Raw genomic sequence first — 20,378 nt, 5'->3', positions numbered from 1 at the left:
ATCAGTGATGAGCTACATGGAACACAGTACAAATAAAAGTTGCTTTCTACATGCATCTGTATCTGGGACTACGGGGGCGGGGGGGGGGGGGACAGCCGGCAGGTATAAAACAGCTGCTCTCTGAAGTCTATAAAAGCCAAGAGAGCAGTTAGCAGTCTGAGTAGTTTTCCCCATCATGTTTGTAAGCCAGGATAGCTCATAAGTTTGGGCCTAAGGGCTGCATTCACCCTGCGGAGGGGCTACACACCTACAGTAGCTATGGCCACAAACATTTTCGCACACACTACCCCCCTCAACTGATCCATGCAAATCAAATAAGGAAGAGAATTACTGCTCCTTCCTTCTCATTAAATGAACAATCTGGTGACTGGGGAGGAACAACTCACATTCCCGCCAGAGTACTGTGGCTATTTTTATTTTGCTGCCACTATTGCCAAAATCAGTGGGCTCTTTTTGGTTTATGAGCTAGCCTCTGGCTGGGTATTACTAACCTCAGCTGTAAAGTGTCAACTGGTGTCACTTAGGCCAGCTCCATGTTTACTACTGTCCCATCTAGTTCCGCCTAGAATGAGTCAAGGTACAAAACCATTTTTTAATATGGTGAAAATTACCATGAGATCACCTTTGGCACCTCATTTTTCATGCTGAGAAAAATAGGTCTGTGAAAAGTTCCCTTTGGGGCAAAAGTGGAAGATTCCATACTGGAAAACCAAGAGAAAAACAAAAACAAGAAGCCCAGAATTGGTGACTGGTGACTACACCATGGATGAATATCTTGAATCTTCATATTATATGAAAACATAGACGCCATCAGCAGCTGTCCCAAGCATTCTGCACCAGTCATGGCCTCCAAATGGTCCCCAAGAGCAAACAAATACAGAGTAGAAGTTCTAAACCAGGCTATATCTGGGAGGAAATACAAACTACTGCAACTTGATAACATTATCTTGCCATAAAGCACTGTAGATTCTAATACGGCCGTACCTTGGAAGTTGAACAGCCTAGTTCTCAAACATTTTGGCTCCCAATCAAAACCCAGAAGTGACTGTTCTTTTGGAAGCTGAACATCTGACGGGGCTTCCGTGGTTTCTGATTGGCTACAGGAGCTTCCTGCAGCCAATCAGAAGCTGTGATTTGGTTTTTGAACATTTTGGAAATGTTCGGATTCCATTCAACTTCCAAGGTACAACTGTACTAGGAAAGCTGGATCACAAACTTTGGCTTATGCTTCATGAAGGCAAAAGATGCTCCACCCTCTTTCACCTCAAGATCTCCTCTACAAACCTGGAGCATTAACCAATATTGAAGAGAAATTAGCAAACCCACCTGAATGAAATTCTGTGCTCATTCACATGCGTGCACAAGAACGTGTGGTTGTTCATGATTAGTTATTTGCCACAATACAGAATTATACACAATTCCTGCGGCAAAGGTGGTGCTCTCAATCTGGGGGGGGGGGGGAGAACCATGCCTACTGGATCGGCTTCCTTTATACCAATTGCCCTACATCTCTGTTACAAGTTACTTAAAAGGTAAAGGTAAAGGACCCCTGACCGTAAAGTCTAGTCGCGAACGACTCTGGGGTTGCAGTGCTCATCTCGCTTTACTGGCCGAGGGAGCTGGCGTTTGTCTGCAGACAGTTTTTCTGGGTCATGTGGCCAGCATGACTAAGCCGCTTCTGGCAAACCAGAGCAGCACACGGAAACACCATTTACCTTCCTGCCAGAGCGGTACGTATTTATCTACTTGCACTTTGACGTGCTTTCGAACTGCTGGGTTGGCAGGAGTTACTTAATGGGCCTTAATGAAATCTTCCCTTGATCATAAGCCAAGCATGGGGTCATCTGTGCAAGGCTTTAAAATCATCTGAGAAAGATTTTAAAATACACAGTCTGGTGACCTTAGTTATTGATTAAAGGTCAGTTTTTAGGTTGCAATGGAAATTAAAAGCAACAACTGTTTTTTTACAAGTCCACTCTCTTGTCCAAAATTAGGTACTACTAACTGTAGACAGAATTTATTTTCCAGAGTGGTTTAACAATCAATCCTCCTTCCCATAAATCTCTAGGAATTGTATGTCTGTGAGAGGAACAGAAATCGCTCAACAACTTTCAGCGCCCTTAAAAAGCTACATTTCCCAGAATTCTTTGAGGGAAACCTTGACTGTTAAAGTAGAGTAAGAGTGCTTTAGCTCTAAGATGCAGATGTAGCCTAATTAATTAATCCCTTAAGTATTATCCATAACTGTGATATCCACTTTAGCTCCTGTATATATTAATACGACCAGTATGGTGCTTAATTACATTTTGGGACCTAATAAATAGAGCACATTTGAGTTATTATATTAACAGTGCCTATAATGCCAGCGGGAGACAGCAAGGGAAAGACTTCCTCATAGCCTCATGACAAAATAATTCATGAAGACTGCTCTTTAATTAATGAGGAGAAAGATAGTAGGAGCAAAGAATGAGCAAAGAGCCAGACATAGTTCTTTAATGATAACAGGGCAATTTTAAAAGCTAATATTAAGATCAATGACTGCGAGACGATAGCTATTTTTGCTACTTATACCAATAATCAAGACGATAATCACTTTAAAAGGATCTTTTAAAAGTAATTTCTTGAATTCACTTCACAATACAGCATGTTTTCATTTATTATAAAGTCTGGGAATAATTCTAATAGAAGGCACTAAAAACTGCTTACAGTACCATCCCTATTCACGTTCAGAACAATGGAAACCAAACCCTTTAAGTTTCCCTTGTCAAGTTACAGATAGGTAGCCGTGTTGGTCTGCCATAGTCAAAATAAAAAAGTTCCTTCCAGTAGCACCTTAAAGACCAACTAAGTTAGTTCTTGGTATGAGCTTTCGTGTGCATACACGTATCTGAAGAAGTGTGCATGCACACGAAAGCTCATACCAAGAACTAACTTAGTTGGTCTTTAAGGTGCTACTGGAAGGAACTTTTTTATTTTCCCTTGTCAACCAACAGTATAATCCTACATATGTTTACATGGAAGTAAGTCCCATTAACTTCAACAGGGCTTACTTCCAGGTTAAGTGGGCATAGGATTTCCACCTAAATATGCAGGTGCTGCATATTAGATCCTGAAGCTGAGGCTCCAATACTTTGGCCACCTCATGAGAAGAGAAGACTCCCTGGAAAAGACCCTGGTGTTGGGAAAGATGGAGGGCACAAGGAGAAGGGGACGACAGAGGATGATATGGTTGGACAGTGTTCTCAAAGCTACCAGCATGAGTTTGACCAAACTGCGGGAGGCAGTGGAGGACAGGAGTGCCTGGCTGCTCTGGTCCATGGGGTCATGAAGAGTCGGAAACGACTAAATGACTAAACAAACAAAAATATCTCACTGTTGCCCAACATACACATAAATTAGAGGGAATCACCTGCAAGTGCAGTCCTAATCCTAATTTATTAAATGGAAAAAGCAACAGGGCTGTTGGGCCATTGTGTTTACCGGTAGTCCCTTCAAAAACACAGCATTTCCATACTATATAGACAATGAGTACTCTGTTGTAAATCTGACCCAGAGAGTGCCTTGGATAACCACAAATGTCTGCAGATTTCACCTGCCATAAAACCTCTCCACTTTTTGGGAATTGCTCTGAGGTCTTAGGTTTTCTCTCATAACTTTTACTCTCCAGGACAGGTTCCTTGGGCCTTTCCCCATAAAACTATTTATTTATATTAAAAGTTATATGCTGCTTTCCATTTGTATGAAAGAGCTAGCAAAATGTAAAAACAATATATAATGAAACACAATCAGATAATCATCATGATGCAGCTGAATAATCTGTTGAAGTACTACAGCAAGTCGGGAATAGAAGATAGTACAGTCTTGATTGCAAGACAGTACATCTATCATGTGGGCACGTAAAAAAAGCCAGTGTGGAGTAGTGGTTAGAGTGCTGGACTAGCACCTGGGAGAACAGAGTTCAAATCCCCACTCAGCCATGAAGCCCACTAGGTGACCTTGGGCCAAATGACTGTCTCTTTGCCAAACCTACCTCAGAAGGTTGTTGCAAGGATAAAGTGGATAAAGTGAAGAGAGGGAGAAGTTTGTATGCCACTTTGAGCTGCTCTTACAAGGAAAGGCAGGGTATAAATGTGGTGTCTTTTTAAGCCTCCCAGGCCAGAGGGTTCCATCCCCTCAGTCCCACCACCCATCAAAAAGGCCCTTTCTCATGCCACAGTCAATTCTTCACAGGCTTATGAGCCTGCTATCGTCAAACATGTCACAGCAATTCCTTCAAATACCACAGTGTGATTGGGTCTAAGGACGTAAAATGTACTTGCATGTATTGTGCCTTTGTTGTGCTGACAGATTGAGGTGACGGGAAGGGGGGAAACGCAGCAACATCATTCCTTCCCCAGCCATTTTTAGCTCAATCCCATCTATGTGAATCATGTCACACATTTATGGAATCACCAGAAACAAAGTGAACTAAAGCAACTCCTACCATGTCCAGTCTTGCTTTATCTCTTTCTAGGGGAAGCTCAAATACTGGATTCCGTCGCTTAACCAGAATACATGCTCTAATTGGACACACCAGTGTTTTAAACATCACTGACCTTCTCAAAGATTAATATTGTTGACTGTGGCTTCTCAAAGATAATTATGCTAGCATATCATCTCCCCTTTCTTCTTCTTTTGGAATCTAAAATACTTTTTGATTCTTTCATTTAGCAGAGAAGCACAATCAAAACAAGATTGCAGAGCACCTTCTCTCTGTTTGCAAGGGCAGGGAAGATAAGACAAGAGGACAATGGTTTCGGCCAATAGTAGTAATAAACATCCCTTGTGTTTCACTAATGTCCACAGGAAGGTTCTAAGAGGCAAGCCAAAAAAAGTATTTATTGTGGCCGAAGTATTATTGAAGCAGAAAGGTTTATTCAGAGTTCAGACATGTGTTCTGTGACCTGCCTCTGGCACAATTAAGAGTTTCTTTCCCTCCATAGAGAGTCCGAAGTATTGTGGTTTAGTCAGAAAATGGTACAGTGGCCTGTTTCACATATCATGATAAGCCAAACCATGGCTCACTGGGACTACGCAGGTTCCCAAAGAGAAGTTCAAAGCTGCTCTGCTCCTACCTGGTCTGTTTGTTTTCTTCTTCTTTTTTAACTTCTGCATTGCACTGAGCTAAGCCCAGGTTTGGCTCAGCATGCTGTCCAAACTTGGGCTTGTGCTTAAGCTCCCTAACCACAAGCCATAGCCAAGTTTTCTGGCGCATGCCAAAACCTCCCTCTTGCACCTCAATAGCTGCAGAAGAAGTCTGAGATCTGCTGCCCTAGATAGCCTGAGAAATCTCTAGTCTTGCATGCTTGCTGAAAGGCTTGCAAGAAGTGAAGGAAGCTAAATGATTACCCTGGCTCGTGCACTGGTCAAAAGTACAGTATACCAGAGGAAAGACAACATGAAACAGAACTATTCCTGTAAACCTAGTTTTTCCACTCGGCAAAAGAGACCAAGATTCCATCATACCCAGATAAGCATCAGCAATATTTGCATGTTCCCAGGCAGCAGTAATGCATGTGTTGGTGTAATCCAGTGTTCCCAGGCAGGATACCTACAGTTCCTACTCAGAATAACTAGAGCACCAGAATGTTTAATCATAAGCAAAGATCCTCAGTCCATAAGTCTTACCTCCCTCACCTTTTAAACAAGCAACACTAGCGCTTAGGCAGAAAGATAGTAGACTTGTGGCTGCCCCCTTACAAACCAATCCTATACATATCAACTCAGAAGTTAAGTCCCAATGACTTCAAGGGAACTTCCTCCCAAAGTTAGTATAGGATCGCAGCCTTACAATGCTAAAAATACTGCAGTGTACATCCAGTCACACAGGAACACATTACTGAGTTAAAATACTATTCCCCAACCTTTTGAAAGTATTAGGAAACAAAAAAATTAATAACTGCAAATGCTTGACATATTAGTTAATACTATTTGATGAAATAATGTAATGTTCTTGTAGATTTTAATGAAACCAACTCCCAAAGCACGCCCTGGGCTCAGTAATCAGGGTGGTGCAGTTTCTCCTTTGAGCCACAACTATTATCCCAATTGTTTCTAATCCCATCTACAAATTATGCCAGTACTGGAGCAGCTACTCAGAATGCTGGCAGTAGGAACCTATTTCTCCAGCATTGCATTTTCAGTTACCTCAGCTATTGACCCTTTGTCTCATAGCTCTGGAACCTACACCAGAGCCCGGCTGCTTCCACGCCTAAGTCCACAGTTTGCTTGCTTTTCAAAGGGTGTCTGCGTGGCACAAAGCATCGCTACCTCATGTTATCCCTGTTCAGCTTCAGGACTTTCTTTTTCTTTTTCAGAACTCAAAGCCCAACTTAAAAACTCAACCAAACACCAGTGCAATTTCCCTAGGTGTTGATAGCCTGTTATGCTACTATCCTGCGCTATGGAGATTGTTCTAGCCAGTGTGGGGACTTCCAGAAGTTGCTGGACTACAATTCCCATCATCCCTGGTTCTTGACCATGCTGGCTGGGCCTGATGAAAGCTAAGAGTGGAGGCTGCCAGGACAGGGGAAAAGCCCCATTGCCTTCATGGCACCAAATGGGAGTCTGCAGCCGGTGACAGTAAAACCACATCTGCACTATAGAAAGAACCATGATCAGTCATGTAGCCCCCCAAGGTATCCTGGGAAATGTAGTCTGTTAGTGGAGCATTACTAGGAGTCCCCTGATCCTATCCCAGAACTACAACACCCAGGGTTCCCCAGGAAGAGAGAATGCCTGTTAAACCACTCTGGGAATTGTAGCTCTCTGAGAACAGGGGGTCACCTAAGAACTCTCGGGACCCTTCACAAACTACATCTCCCAGAATTCTTTGGGTGGGTGGGGAAGCCGTGACTGGTTTAAAGCGGTACCGTGTTGTTTTCAATGCGCGGTCTGGATGCGGCCTTGAATTCAAAAGGCACCGCGGCTGCGGATTCCAGCGCCCAATTCACTGCACACAAAAAACAACCAGAGGCGAGGCGGGCGGTGAGGCCGAGGCGCCCCAGCCTACCTTTCTCAGAGACTCCCTCAAGGCGAAATGCTCCTGCGTGTATATTAGGTGGTCTCCGGAGGGGGACCCGGCCACGGCGGCAGCGCTGCTGCTCCGGCTGCGAGGAGAGCTTCCTTGCGCCCCGCGCAAAAGGAGCAGCGACTTAGCTGCCTCTTTGCGCCTTAGCGCAGAAGCCCAGCGCAAAGCCATGTTCGACAGGGCAGCTAAAGAGCATGCGCGGGTCCTGCGGCGGAGAAGGACGGAACGAAGCTGGGCCGCCTCTCGAAACGCCCCTCCGACCTTCGCCTCCGCTGCTGCGAACGCGCTTTGGGTCGCTTGGGAAAAGGCTTCGCGGGCGGTCCCTGAGCAGGAGCCGCGTCAGCTCCAGGGACCGTCGTCGCACCCTTAAGGTGGAGCCTTCCCTTTGCAGGTCCCTGCAAATAAACAACAGCGAAAGCTGCAAACAGTATAATTTACTTATTCACAAGCGCTTGAGTCGCTTAGCAGACTCAAGCAGCATCTCTGAAGCAGAAAAGCCTGTTTTCCTTGTCTGGTAATGCAGGCATTGGGGGTGGGGGAGTGATACTGAGTTGCTGTTTTTATTTTGATTATAGACTTTGTGGTTTTATATTTTGATTTTGTTCTGTGAACCGCCCTGGGACCTCCAGGTATTGGACGGTATATAAATTCAATTAATAATAACAACAACAACATGGACTACCAATGGTGTGTCTCAGCAGTTTCTTATGTGGCCTGGAGGCATCTTGGAAGAGGTATTCCCTTCTGCATAAGAAAGGGAATCCCTGTGTTGTGCTTGCTAGCTGCCGTTTTTTATAAGTACAGTACGTACACTAAGATTGTCAGTAAGTATATCAAGTTTGTAGAAGTCTATTAAAAGTACATATTTTCTTTAGAAATCTCCAATTCCATACTTTTGCATCTTTAGGCTGCAATTTCTTACTCACCTGGGAGGATGTTCCATTGAATTTGATGGGGCTTATTGGGAAGGACTGTGGCTCAATGGCAGAGAACCTACTTTGCAAGCGGAAGGTCCCACCTTCAGTCGCTACTGGCCAGCAAAGGCTCCCTGTCTGAAATCCTAGATCCACTGCCTGTCTGTGTAGACAATACTGAGCTAGATGCACTGGTAATCTGGTTCAATATAAGAGTTTCCTATGATCCTGTAGGACTTTGCCGTTAATCAGTTTAATTTCTGGTTAATTTTAAAATTAACTAAATTTTCAATCGTGGTCGGGAGAATTGAGTCTGCATGTGGATAGGCAGTGCATAACCAAGGAAAATGCAGCCTTCCAGGTGGAAAAAGCTTCCACATACCTCATTGAACCTATTAACAGCGCAAGCCTTCTGTTTTACTCAGAAGTAAAGCCTACTCAAGTTCAGTAAAAGCCCCACTGCCTTAAATGGCTCCAGTAGCAGTTGGTGGGGTGGCATAGGCAGGACAGGGTTGCTGACCTGCCTTCCCAACACAGCATCACAGCTGGCTTCTCGCAGGGAGCGAGGTGACTGGAGATCATGGAAGTTGTGGTTCAAAAAGATTTGGGTTCCCAAGGTAGAAGAATGCTGCCCTGAGCTGAGGTTTGAGTGTTTGGGGTCCTGGGAAGAGCCTTCTCCACTGTGGCACCCACTGTGTCAGGGGTGGGGGAGTTTTGGCCCTCCAGGTGCTGTGGAACTTAATCTCCCATCAACTGCAGCCAGCGTGGCCAATTGCCGAGGCTGATAGTTGTAGGGAAGGGCCATGGTTCAGTGGTAGAGCAGCTACCTTGTAAGCAGAAGCTCCCAGGTTCAATCCCTGGCATCTCCCAGGTAGGATTGGAAGAGACTCCTGCTTGAAATCCTGGAGAGTGTCTACCAGTCAATGTATACAATACTGAGCTAGATGGACCAGTGGTGTGTCTTCGTAGGAGGCAGCTTCCTCTGTTCCAACAACACAGAGAGGGCCAAAGGCTCCCCAGCCCTGCACTATGTAGAATGAACTCCTAGTGGAGATCAGGCAGTCAGTAATGGTGTGATATTTCCTACCCTGGCATTTCCTAACTCTTCAGAACAGTTTTTGCTGGTTTGATTACTGTGGTTATTGCAGCCGTGCTATTGTATAGTTTGTTTACCAGATTTCAATTGCTTTTTGTTGGTTTGGTTTTTTTAATCAGATTTTGGATCGCCTGTTGTGAACTGCTTTAATATATTTTTTTCTAAACAAAAAGCAGTAGATAAGGGTTTTTTAATAAACGAATAAAGCCGATTTAATCTGAAGTACATTGTTTGCAGCAGTCCAGGGTCGTGGAGGCTTGAAGACCTGCGGCAGTTTCTACAGCAGGGGCCCTGACTCCTGTGTCCTAGAGCTACTCTTGTTAGTATAGAAGGCAAGCTTTTTAGCCACTGAGAAAAGGCCTTCTCACCCTTTGTGCTGATTGGAGCCAATCGGAGTGAAAGGTGGTCAGTCAGCCATTGAGGACTGGCTCCTAGGGTCACTTTGGAGAAAGCGCATGGGAAGAACGTTGAGGAGTTGCTGTTCTGTAGCTCCAAAGCTTAAGCGTTTAGGAACACTGAAACCAGGTGCCTCAATTTCAAGGCAATAGTGTGCAGGTTCTGTTATATACAATGGAACTTCAAGGGAAATGCAACTTAGGTCACTCTGAAAGAAGATATTGGAGCAATCCGAATCATTTGCCCATGTATGTGCATAGAAAATAGGATCTAGTTGAAAGCAACATGTGGAGATCTGCACTAATTATAGCAATGCATCCCTAATTATTATTATTATTGGGTAAATATAATCTTAGAATGTTCTTGTTTTATTATTACTGTTTATTAAATTTCTATACTGCCCTTCATGTGAAGTTCACAGGGCAGTTTACAATATAAAAACATTAAAAGGTTGTATAATCTTAGAAGGGTGGGACCGGGGGGGGGGTATGGCTGTGACTTCCACGAGAAGCCCCTGCACTTCTGAATTTGCCACCACACTACTGCATCTGACCAAAAAACTAAAACCCTCACATAATCACTGTACTTCACCAGATGTAAATGAACTCCTATTTTTATTATAACAGTGCTATCATGGTGTTCTCACGGTTACAGTTCTATTTTCTGCAAAGAAAAAAAGAAGCCTTTCACCGTGCATCTTAGCATTCTCTTTACCAAAATAACACTGTAGTTGATTGTTCAAATAGATTTCTTTTATTACTCAAATCAGCATGTGCAGGAAATTAAAAGAACAGGAAGCAGCCTCTAGAAACTTATTTAGGGATACAGTAAGCAAGAATCTGCTTCATGGAATAAAATTATAAGCAGGCATTTTCTGTTTTCTTTAAAAATAAAAAAAGATTATCACTGTCTATTTGTTCTGTAAGGACTCCTGGAACTTAAATCTGGCTAGTTATGCTAGGATGCTTTTTATTCCACTTTCAATATTGCTTAACCATCTTCTTCTAAGCAATAACACATCCTCCTTTTTCTTTGAAAGGGTTCCTGTCTTCAGGAATGCCTTTAACCAGAGGGTCTTCTCCAGATCTTTCTTCAATGTAATTTTTAATTTCTTCAGAACATTTGGAAACCTTCAAAAAGAGAGAGCGAAAGAAATCTAAATACAGGGGTCGTTTTGGAAGGCAAGAAAAGAGTTTCACATTGATACACAAACACATATTGATTAATGATAAACACCAGAAACAAAATTTGCAAGTTGCTATGTATAAATATTTTTTCCTGCAACTTGTGTTATTTAACAAAATTTGTATAACTGCAAGTGAAACCTCTAGGCAGTTTACTAAGAACATGACATATACATTAAATCTGATTTTTGAAAAAGCAAGTGTATAAAGAAGCAAAATGAATATAACAGCAGTTTAAAGTGTACATTATGATATTGCATATGAAAATATACATTGCATGTGAAAACGTGTTGAGTAGTAGGAATACAGGCAACACCTGGTTTAGGTGTGTCCAAATAACATGTGCATGGTGCCAAACCCAGAAGTAGCTCCAAAATGCCACAAAAAGGGGCGGAGCAGACGTATGCGAACTCTGACAACGCATGTGGGGTCTAGGATGGAACCCCCACACAAAATGAGGTTTGCCTGTATTCTGTACCATCAATTTGTTTTATATTTGCTATGTTAAAAAAACAACAACCTCACACCCACCTGGAGAGGAAGGGCAGGATATGAATTCAGTATATTATAAATAAAAATAAGAAAATTATATCCTCTGGGAGGGCACAGGTTCCCCATCCCTCATCCACTCGGCCAAGGCTAGATATTAGTGAAAAATAACAGTACCTCCTACCCTGCCGGGACGCGGGTGGCGCTGTGGGTAAAACCTCAGCGCCTAGGACTTGCCGATCGCATGGTCGGCAGTTTGAATCCCCGCAGCGGGGTGCGCTCCCATCATTCGGTTCCAGCTCCTGCCCACCTAGCAGTTCGAAAGCACACAAGTGCAAGTAGATAAATAGGGACCGCTTTATAGCAGGAAGGTAAATGGCGTTTCCGTGTGCTGCTCTGGTGCCGGTTCGCCGGAGCAGCTTCGTCACGCTGGCCACGTGACCCGGAAGTGTCTGCGGACAGCGCTGGTTCCCGGCCTCTAGAGTGAGATGAGCGCACAACCCTAGAGTCTGTCAAGACTGGCCCGTACGGGCAGGGGTACCTTTACCTTTACCTTACCTACCCTGCCACTGGATGAACTTTATGAAAATGTAGTTTCTTGCAATTCTCTTGAGTATCTCCACTTCTCTACAATATTTGCCAGGAGAGGCAAATCTGTCCAGATTTCTGGAAATAATCATGGAAACACTTCATGCCCAATTTGTTTTTCCCCCCCCCCTCCCTAGTCATCTGGCCATTTCTTCCTTACTATATTGCATACCTCAGCTCCCTGAAGTCTTGTACTAAAGCAGTAAAAAAGCCCCAAATTTAGCCCTCTGCTTGCCTACCCCATAATTAGCCTCTTCACGCTTCTCCCCTTTCCTTGTAATTGCAGCTTCCACTCTAATTCAGGCTGTGTCATCAGTTCTGCAGCTGATGTCAATAGGCATTCCCTCGTGTGTCAGTGATTCCCAAATTGTGGTTGTTTTTGGGAAGAGGGGGCCGGGCCAGGCAGAATCAGCCAAAGACATTTTGTACCCAAGAGACAGAAAATCCAGATAGTCCTATACTCATTTCACAGTTGTACATATGATAGATTAAATCAGGAATGGTGTAGAACAGAAATAAAGGCAGAAGTACCGTACTAAGAAGTTCTGATCTAGACTTAAGAAAAGTGCTCATGAAACTTCATCAGCATTTTAGTGTCAGCTTCTAATATACACATGTTTGTAGGCAATCTGCACGTTTTTACAGAGTGCTTTCCCTTAATATAGTGGATTTTTGTACGTTATTTTCACTCGTACAGTATGTGCATTTATATGCACACTTTACCTCAATGCATGCATTTTTGTATACGTTACTTGGCTGAATAATTAGAATTGTTGAGTTGAAAGGGACTCCAAGAGTCATCTAGCCTAACCCCATGCAATGCACGATAGGACAGGTTCTAGACTAGCTTTCTACCTCACATGCTAGTCCCCTGTGTGTAGTCTGGAGAGACGGCCCTCTCATTAGGCAAAATGAGGAAGCTACCTCAGGCGAGAGATGCATTGCAAAATTCAGCAAACTGCACCTTTTGAGGGATGGTTTGTTCCAGTTCTCTTACTGTTTTGTAAAGTGTGGATTAGGTAGGGGTCACCTGCACATGTGAACTGTATTGTATTTCTCCGCCCCGCCCCCCCAAGACTGCTGTTAGTCAATCACATTGTTAATGACTTGGTTCGATCACACGCCCTTGCCTGGCAATAATTGCTAGGGATCCCTGGCATATCCTGTTAGGGCCAACTAGTCTGAAACCCTGGGTAGCTTCTGCCAGTCGTATAAAATCATGGAATTATAGAGCTGGAAGGCTTATCTAATCCAAACCCCTGCAATGCAGAAATATCAGATCTAAATAATCCATTGGTCTGACTCTGTATAAGGCAGCTTCCCATGCTCATATGGATTTCACATGTGTACCTTTTGAGCGCAATCTGGCCAGAGTAGTCTTTCCCCACAACGGAATACAATTCAGATCATTTATCCCTACCTGTGTCCCTTATGTATCGGGGAGAGATGGTTGTGTTTTGTTTGGTTTTGATTTCACCCGAGTCTAGAAAAATCAGTCATCCCTTCCTCCCTTTCACACACCCCTCCCTTCAATTTGGGCCTCCTTTCGAGGCCCCTTTAATGATCCTAGGCAGTCAAATTGCCAAACTGCTTTGTAACCAGCGAGCTGCAGACATGCACAGAAGGCCTCTTCCAAACAAACAGGCTTTGATCCGCCTGCCACTGAAAACAGGAGCTGCTCCAACCAACAGCCAGGCTCCCCAGATATAATAAAAAAAGAAACCACGCAGCACTCACCGGCTGCCGTTCCAGCTTGACTTCTTTCCGGAGCTGTTCCACTTGCATTTTCAGTTTATCCTTCTCGCTCAGATCCTCTATATTGATCGCTGGCATCGCTGGCTTAAAGCAGGGAGAGAGGCAGAGGGAGAAGGAGAGTTAAATGAGGTTGAGAGGTGCAGCTGAGTGCATAAGACGCCCTTCCCCACCCCGGTGGTGCCATGGGGGGGTTGGACTTTAGGGCAGAGGTCCATGGCCCCACTCACCAAAAGGAGCAGGAGGGCCCTGAAACACAGCAGGAATGAGTGAACTAAAAAGCAGGGGCACAAGATCATTAAGTCCGGCGTCTAAAGTTACCTAATTATGTCTCTGCCCTCTCCTTTTCTCCCCAGAAAATCCTTACCTCCTCTTTGTGAGTTTGTCCCGGTTTCTCTGTAGCAGCGGTGGCAACTTCCTGTTCAGCCAACTTTCTTGCCAGGCTCTTTGAGCTCCTAGTAACTACTTTCAGGATTTTAATTCATCAGCAGAATCCGTCCTAATCTGATTAAACTGCACAGTTTGACCTCTCTCTGTGGCGCTCTCTCTCTCTCTCTCTAGTTTTCACTGCTTCAAACCAAAAAGAAGCATTACACATACATGGAAAACCATCCTTCGCTCCTCTGTCTCCAGGCCATCCCCAAATTTCCCTAACATTTCCCTAACATCACACAAGGCAGAGAAGGGGGGAAACCCCAGCTCTCTCGCTACCTAGAAAGACTCTCGGGTCCCAGGAGAGGAGAAGAATGGAGGTCAGGGAATTTCACAGAGAAATCCCCTTGGATAATTTTTTTATATGGGATTATTAACACACCTGGAGGCTGTAAGCTCTCAAGTGTGCATGAAGAGAGACTGCGGAGCTGGGGGGGGACGGGACGGAGAGGAGGATGGGAGGAGGGAAACTCTGAGAGACAGGATGTGTGCTTCGGCTTTCTCTACAATGGAAAACACCAGCCATGCTGAGTTCTCCAGAGGAAACAGGTTTGCTAAGGAAATGTCTGGCCCTTTCTGCCTGCCCGAAACAATAGGGTGGCTTGGAAAGCAGCATGGGAAAATAGAAAAGGCAAACCTATAGAGGGGGGAAACACTATTAGAGTTGTCCTTCTCCCCACCCCAAGGGAAGCAGGGGAACACCCTAGCAACAGCTTGTTTATTTACATATATTAGGCTGCAAACCTATTTTGGCTGTGCATGCCTATATGCAGTGGGGTGTAATGTACTTCTGGGTATTCTTTATTTCATTCCCTTCTTGTGAGGCATCTTGAAGCAATTGACTATAAGAACATCAACAAGCTGGGTTTGATGGGAGCTGGAGTCCATTAACCTTTGGAGCGCCACAAGCTCCTCTCCCCGGGCCTAAAGTCTCTCTTTTTTTTTAATGACTTATTTTCTGCTGTTCATATATATTATGGTGATCACCAGCATTGCATATTAATATGTTTCAAAAGCTCACAAACTTCTTTTGAAGCACAGTATTGATATTGCTGTGATGCTGGTGGTCAACAAAAGAGGTTAAAAGACTCACTCAAGGCAAATCTAAAAAGAAAAGTGGTGCAAACACTGACAACTGGGCAACACTGGCCTACAAGCGCTCCAGTTGGAGAACAGCCTTTAACCAAAGGTGTCGTGGACTTTGAAGACGCTCGAACTCAGGACGAAGGGGAGTAATGTGTTAAGAGGAAGGCATGCTTGGCAAACCCTCACCGTGATCAACTCCCACCCAGAAACATGTTCCCACTGTGGAAGGACGTGTAGATCCAGAATTGGTCTCCACAGTCACTTACGGACTCACTGTTAAAACTGTGTTCATGGAAGACAATCTTACTCAACTATGAGTGATCACCAAAGAGAAGACAGCACAGTAAGTGCTATTCACTCATAGTGCCCGTTTTATATGAACCTGTGAAGTTGGACTACTGGCCCATCAAGGGATATTTTATCATGCATGGTGGACATGTAAATAAGTCCCCCCAAAAGAGGATAAGAATACATACACTGATATGGAGAATTTTGAAGATTAACTTTCAACTGAAACCAGAACTTTTCCTGCTTGGACTTATGGATATACAATTAGAAAAGTTCGATGGAACTTTGTTGCAGTATATGATTACAGTGGCGAGACTATTACATACGCAAAGATGGAAAGATTCATCATTACCAGCACTGGTAAAATTAATGGACTTAGCTGAGATGGCAAAATGTACAGGTTTAAGTTGTTAACATTTACCAAAGATTGAAAACCTCTCATAGACATTTTGTGTGAGAAAGAAATTGAAATAATGGCACTTGGATTTGGGGATTGAAGTTTGTTTATAGAAAGTGGTTTGGTTGGGTGTTATATTGGAGTGGATGAGGTGAATGTTGTTTATATATAGCAGACAGATGAAGAATTGGAAGTTTTTTAGTTTTTGAACTTTATTTTTTCTATTTTCTATTTTAAGCTTTTTTTTGTATCTACTTATCTGGGATGTAGGTGGCGCTGTGGTTAAACCACAGAGCCTAAGACTTGCTGATCAGAAGGTCTGCGGTTCGAATCCCCGCGACAGGGTGAGCTGAGCTCCCATTGCTCGATCCCTGCTCCTGCCAACCTAGCAGTTCGAAAGCACGAAGTGCAAGTAGATAAATAAGTACCGCTCCAGCGGGAAGGTAAACGGCATTTCCGTGCACTGCTCTGGTTCGCCAGAAGCGGCTTAGTCATGCTGGCCACATGACCCAGAAGCTGTGCGCCGGCTCCCTTGGCCAATAAAGCGAAATGAGCGCCGCAACCCCAAAGTCGGCCACGACTGGACCTAATGGTCAGCGGTTCCTTTACCTTTACCTATCTACTTATCTAATTATATTTTGCTTTTTTTTTGGTGGTTTTCTCATACTTAGACTAATGTTGGATAAAAAAGATATTTGATATTAGGTTTTGTATTTTTCTCTATAAACTCTAATAAAATTTATATTAAAAATGGAAACACACACACACATATTAAAAAGAGGGTGGTGTCACATGCTTGGGGATACATCAACATTTGCAGAATTATGGGGTGGATTAAACTAAGGGGTCCCTCCCCCCCTTTTTTTGCATTTTGAGTGGTAAAGCACATAGATTTGTACTCTAGTTTACAATGTAGTTTCACTATGCTGGATAACTCCTGTGGCAATACCCAAACGGACCTAGCAGGTTAGTTGTAAATTTTACAAATGCCTCAAAATAGTACTGATCTTCAGTAAATATCTGAAAAAGAAAATGCTATAAGAGAGCAGTGGAATGTTGTTGTTAAATATGGAATATTCAATCTTTATGTGCTTATCCATTTTTATTCATTGTTTTACAATAAATTGTAATGTTTGGAATATAATCTTTTTCCAGTGTACATCTATGGATCCTTAAGAGCTTTTGTCCTGATTGGGTGTCTTTTGAATACCCCTGTAATAGTATACAACAAATGATAAGAAAATATTCTAGGCAGCCACAGTGCCTTCTAATCTATTAAATGGTGCAGTTCTAAATTGTATACCATAACTGCCGAAGGGGATTTGAACTTGGAAGAATAATGGGAGCTCCATAAGTTCTGCTAAGCCAGGCATAGGCAAACTCGGCCCTCCAGATGTTTTGGGACTACAACTCCCGTCATTCCTAGTTAACAGGACCAGTGGTCAGGAATGATGGGAGTTATAGTCCCAAAACATCTGGAGGGCCGAGTTTGCCTATGCCTGTAATAAGCTTTCAAAGGGACAGTGAAATGTACGTATGTACCACTCCTTTGAGCAGCAAACTCAGGTGGCAAATGCTGATAGAAACTGAACCAAAATAGGACCAATGAGAAGTGTGCTTTGGACTGTCACTATTTTCGGGTGTGATTCCATCACATAGCAGCAAATTCAGGTTGCACCATTATAGTTGATTGGGAGCTCTTGCACAACAAACCTGCCTCTCTCTGAAAAGATTGGGCTTTTACTGATAAGGAAAGCAAATGGGAAAACATACCGGAAAGTGTGGGAGAACAGTTACTTTGACACGATATCTCCCTGTAAACAAATCAGGATTAATACTCCATAAACAGGTCATCTGGAAGCACCTTAAGAGTGGTTAGACTCAACACTCCATATTTATTTCTTAATATTGAAGGTGAGGATTACGTAAACAACTTTTGTCACAGTTACAGGTTTTTTTTATTTTCTTTTGATTGTACATCTTTTTACACCTTTATTCTCAAAAACAAACACATATATTAAAAAAGGGGGTGGTATCATGCTTGGAGAAACATCCACATTGGTAGAATGAGTGCTTTTTTCCCTAAAAAAAATGTTTAGGGGTACTCTCATTTTGACTCAAGAAAATCACCATTTTATAGTTCAGATCAGGGGAAATAAATACAGTAAATGGACAAAAGTACAAAGATTCACAAAATGTTTAGGGGTATGCGTACCCCTGCGTCCCCCCAGAAAAAAGCACTGGGTAGAATTATGGGGTGAGTTAACCCATGGAGATCCCCCTTCCTCTCCCCACAAAAAACCAGCCCAATGAGCACTGACCATACTTAGTAGCTACAGATTTTGAAGTATTATGTGGGAGGAGATGAGAGATTCCTGCTTGAGCCCCTTAAGTATCCTGCATGACAGAATGGCTGGCTGGCTGGCACCCTAAGAAGGAGCATACTGCAACACATTGTTACAGTCCCATTTGTACATACATAAAGACAAACGTAGGAACCATGCTGGATATGAACAAAGTTCCAGCATGTCCTGTTTCCCAAAATGACCAAGTAGAAACTCCAAAAAGCCCACAAGCAGAATATGAAGGAATATCCTTCCCATATAGGCTACTATTAAAATGAGGCTGCATTTTAAATTATATTTTAACCTGTATTTTAAATTGGTTTGTTTTTAATTTATTTTTTTTAATTGTAATTTTACTGGTGTTAGCCACCCTGAGCCCAGCTATGCCTGGGGAGGGCGGGGTATAAATTAAAAAAATATTATTATTATTATTATTATTATTATTATTATTATTATTATTATTATCCACAGTAACCATTATTAATAAATTCCAGCTAAGTTAACTCAATCTAAAATGATTTGCTAAGGAGATTTGGGTTTTCCACACATGTCCTAGATTTCTTCACCCCCTAGCAAGACCTTCCTCTGCAATGGGGACAAAGAGAAATACTTTCTTGCTTCTATTATAATAAGTTTCCTAGCATTACTAGGCACAGGTTCTTGGCAACAGTTTTTTAAAACATCAGTCTTCGCCTGTAGAGCCACAATCTAAAACTAACCAACAAAGCAGGGAAGTGAAACAAGCAGTAATGGATCAAATGGATTCTGGATCAAAGCCACAAAACATAGAGGGCAAAATTGGGGTGTAATGGGGGGAATGAGAAGCAAAATAATGAGAAGCTTGAAGACTCTGTTTATAAAAATACAGAGCGGAGAACCTTTCCTAACCTGGTGCCCTCCAGATGTTGGGGGACTGTGACTCCCACCTTCCCTGATTGTTGGCCAAGCTGGCTAGGGCTGATGGGAGTTGTAGTCCAAAACATGTGGAAGGCACCAGGTCATGCAAAGCTGTTGTATGACAATGAAGAGAAAGAAGAGGTGATCTTAAGGTAAGATGAAAATAAGATCTTGAAGGCATTTGATTGTCAGCATAACCAAGACAGATCCTGAAGCTGAGGCTCCAATACTTTGGCCACCTCATGAGAAGAGAAGACTCCCTGGAAAAGACCCTGGTGTTGGGAAAGATGGAGGGCACAAGGAGAAGGGGACGACAGAGGACGAGATGGTTGGACAGTGTTCTCAAAGCTACAAACATGAGTCTGACCAAACTGCGGGAGGCAGTGGAAGACAGGAGTGCCTGGCGTTCTCTGGTCCATGCAGTCACGAAGAGTCGGACACGACTAAACGACCAAACAACAACAACATAACCAAGATGCAAGGAAGGAAGGACTAAAATAAAGGTCTTGGTGAAAAGGATAGATAGAATGGGGCAGAGATTCCTCCTATAGAGGATCTGTCCTCACTAGCTTGGAAGATGAGATAATCTCCTGCTCCCTGATTCTAACTTGGACCACCACCAGATCTTGGGGAAATCAATGTTAGCAACTCAGACCTACTTTATCGCCCTTTACTGCATCCTGCCACCTGCCCCCCATGCTGAAATTAGGCCCTTGGGGCTATTAAACAATTTATAATTAAGGCTTGTTGGTGGCTCATTCCATTTTTGTCCATATTCCTCCCTCCATGCTATTATTATCGATGCCTGGCATATTAATTCAGTTGAAGTTGAGGAGCAGTGGGTGGGGAATAGTAGTTGTTTCCTTTCATAGAATACAGCAGTGCCCGTTTTAAATTCTTCTTGGAAAGCTAACAATAACCAATTCCAGATTTTCTGGAAGAGCGGAAGACACTATCATTTGGGCCACCTGAATGCTCCGTCTAGCTTCCATTGCCTATCTTAAGAAATTGGCCAGAATTGGACACTGTACTGGAAATGCGCCATAAAAAGATGCTGATTAATCTCCCCCACGTTGCTCACTTACCGCTTTTCTTGCACTCAGAGGATTAAGCACCTCTGAAAACACAGCTGCATCTCTCAGGGTGTTCTGCTACATGCTGATGAGTAGTAAGCAAAAGAGCATAAGAAGGAACATACTTCCAGGACAGAGAATGTGCTTTGAAATGGCTCCACATTCAGTTCCTGGCATTTCCTGCTAAAAGGAGGGGAAATGCCTCTCTGCCTGCCTATAGGGATTCTGCTCCATATCAAACATGCAGCACTGTTTCCGTTCCACTGCAGTTCAGGTTCCTCAAAACCAACATCAATCAGCTTGCTGTTCAGATTTAATAACATAATTGATTACAATATTGTTATGATTCCACACTGTTCATTTCAATGGGTG

General features: G+C 43.2%; 2 protein-coding genes across 5 annotated transcripts in view; both read right to left on the bottom strand.

Moving 5' to 3' along the window:
* LOC310689746 (putative acyl-CoA dehydrogenase 6) overlaps positions 1–7,378 on the bottom strand; it is a 47,206-nt gene extending 39,828 nt beyond the window's left edge. Inside the window, exon 1 of the mRNA XM_083467696.1 lies at positions 7,052–7,378. Coding sequence (XP_083323822.1) covers positions 7,052–7,240 — 189 coding nt within the window. The 5' untranslated portion in view covers positions 7,241–7,378. The remainder of the gene's footprint in view (positions 1–7,051) is intronic.
* Positions 7,379–10,205: 2,827 nt separating this feature from the next.
* On the bottom strand, positions 10,206–14,362 carry LOC310689756 (guanine nucleotide-binding protein G(I)/G(S)/G(O) subunit gamma-11). Of its 4 annotated transcripts, none has more exons than XM_083467727.1 (3): positions 13,856–14,362; positions 13,474–13,571; positions 10,206–10,605 (listed from the first exon to the last, which is right to left on the bottom strand). In XM_083467727.1, the coding sequence occupies exons 2-3, from the start codon at positions 13,567–13,569 to the stop codon at positions 10,480–10,482; spliced, it is 222 nt and encodes a 73-aa protein (XP_083323853.1). In that variant the 5' UTR covers positions 13,570–13,571; positions 13,856–14,362; the 3' UTR covers positions 10,206–10,479. The 4 variants fall into 4 exon arrangements, with proteins under 4 accessions (XP_083323853.1, XP_083323852.1, XP_083323851.1 ...); XM_083467726.1 differs by having other exon boundaries at positions 13,474–13,575; positions 13,856–14,360; XM_083467725.1 differs by lacking the exon at positions 13,856–14,362 and adding an exon at positions 13,719–13,853 and having other exon boundaries at positions 13,474–13,575.
* Positions 14,363–20,378: the final 6,016 nt, after the last annotated feature.

The sequence above is a fragment of the Podarcis liolepis genome (genome assembly GCF_965112155.1).
Source record: "Podarcis liolepis genome assembly, chromosome: 12".
Lineage (NCBI taxonomy): Eukaryota > Metazoa > Chordata > Lepidosauria > Squamata > Lacertidae > Podarcis > Podarcis liolepis.
The sequence above is the reverse complement of the archived record's forward strand: the minus strand, read 5'-3'. Positions and strand labels throughout refer to the sequence as shown.